The 1,098-nt window shown below is 54.9% G+C and overlaps 1 protein-coding gene across 1 annotated transcript in view; it reads right to left on the bottom strand.

Annotated features, from left to right (window-relative positions):
• LOC102812152 (eukaryotic translation initiation factor 3 subunit D-like) overlaps positions 1 to 1,098 on the bottom strand; it is a gene marked incomplete at both ends in the record, with an annotated part of 7,479 nt that overhangs the window by 2,689 nt on the left and 3,692 nt on the right. Inside the window, 2 exons of the mRNA XM_006878100.1 lie at positions 255 to 569; positions 981 to 1,098. The exon at positions 981 to 1,098 is cut by the window's right edge and continues 17 nt beyond it. Coding sequence (XP_006878162.1) covers positions 255 to 569; positions 981 to 1,098 — 433 coding nt within the window. The remainder of the gene's footprint in view (positions 1 to 254; positions 570 to 980) is intronic.

Consider the following 1,098-nt stretch of genomic DNA (forward strand, 5'->3'; position numbering starts at 1 on the left):
CCGCCATGCTCCCTTCACGATGATGACGTGTCATCAGGACAGGGATGTGGTCACTGTTGTATCCCCAGCACCCAAATCCGTATGTGTGAAACCATGGAGGGAACCCCTACTGCATGGGAGACCAGTGCTATTCGTATTCTAACTTTTACAGGAAACACGCCCAGCACCACAGAACTGTTAGGGGGCAGATCAAAGGCAGCTTGCCCCCTAAGTCCCAGCTTGGACCACAGCTGTCCTGCTCAATGGGAGTGGACTGAATCACAATGGCGCAAGCCCAGCCGGTCCCTCACCATTCTCAAGCATTGCTGGGAGAAGTTGTGGTTGATGTAAGTAGCTTCCATGGCCAGGTTCCGGGGGGAGTTGAAGGAACTGCCTTCATCCTGAGGGGGCTCGTTGGCCGTCTCACTCACAGTCAGGAGGTCGAAGTCAGAGTTGTCCCTCTTGTCAAAGAAGAGCTTGGACCCGACTCTCTGGACGACGATGTCCCAGGAATACACGGAGCGAGTACAGCTCATCAGTGTGGCCAGAATGGCATCGGTGGCAAACACATTCCCCTGAGTTTTTGCCAGCTGCCAGGAGCACAAGAGACGGGTCTGAGAACACTCTTCTGTTAACTGTGCTTTCAGAGGAAAAGGACTCCGGGATTTGCCACATGCCTCCCCCAGCTGCTAAGGGTCCCGGGAGCAGATGCCTGAGAATGGATTCCAGGAAGGTGCTTCCCGGCATCACCCCAGCCGTACACAGAAGGACACTCCTGAAGGTCCCGAGAGCAAAAGCTAAGAGGCAGCTCCATATGGCAGAGCTAGGATGGGAGCCCGGCTCTGCGGGGCTTAAAGAACTGTCCTGTGTTTCCATCCAATGGCAAGTCTGATTCAGAGGAACCTTTCCTAAAGGAGTTTCAAAGGCCCCAACTAGCTAGGAACCCCCGGTCCCTGCTCTTTCTGAGGCCTCCACTGCATAAGTGGGGCAGAGGCTAGTACCTTTCTGATGACAGGGTCGTCCGTGGTGGTGACAGTGTGGAAGATGCGCTTGATGCTCCGCAGCAGCTTCTCGTTCCTCGTGGTGATGCGGTCAAAGGCTTTATCGTAGTACTCGAGG

This window comes from Chrysochloris asiatica, unplaced genomic scaffold, assembly GCF_000296735.1.
Source record: "Chrysochloris asiatica unplaced genomic scaffold, ChrAsi1.0 scaffold03684, whole genome shotgun sequence".
In the NCBI taxonomy this organism is placed as follows: Eukaryota; Metazoa; Chordata; class Mammalia; order Afrosoricida; family Chrysochloridae; genus Chrysochloris; species Chrysochloris asiatica.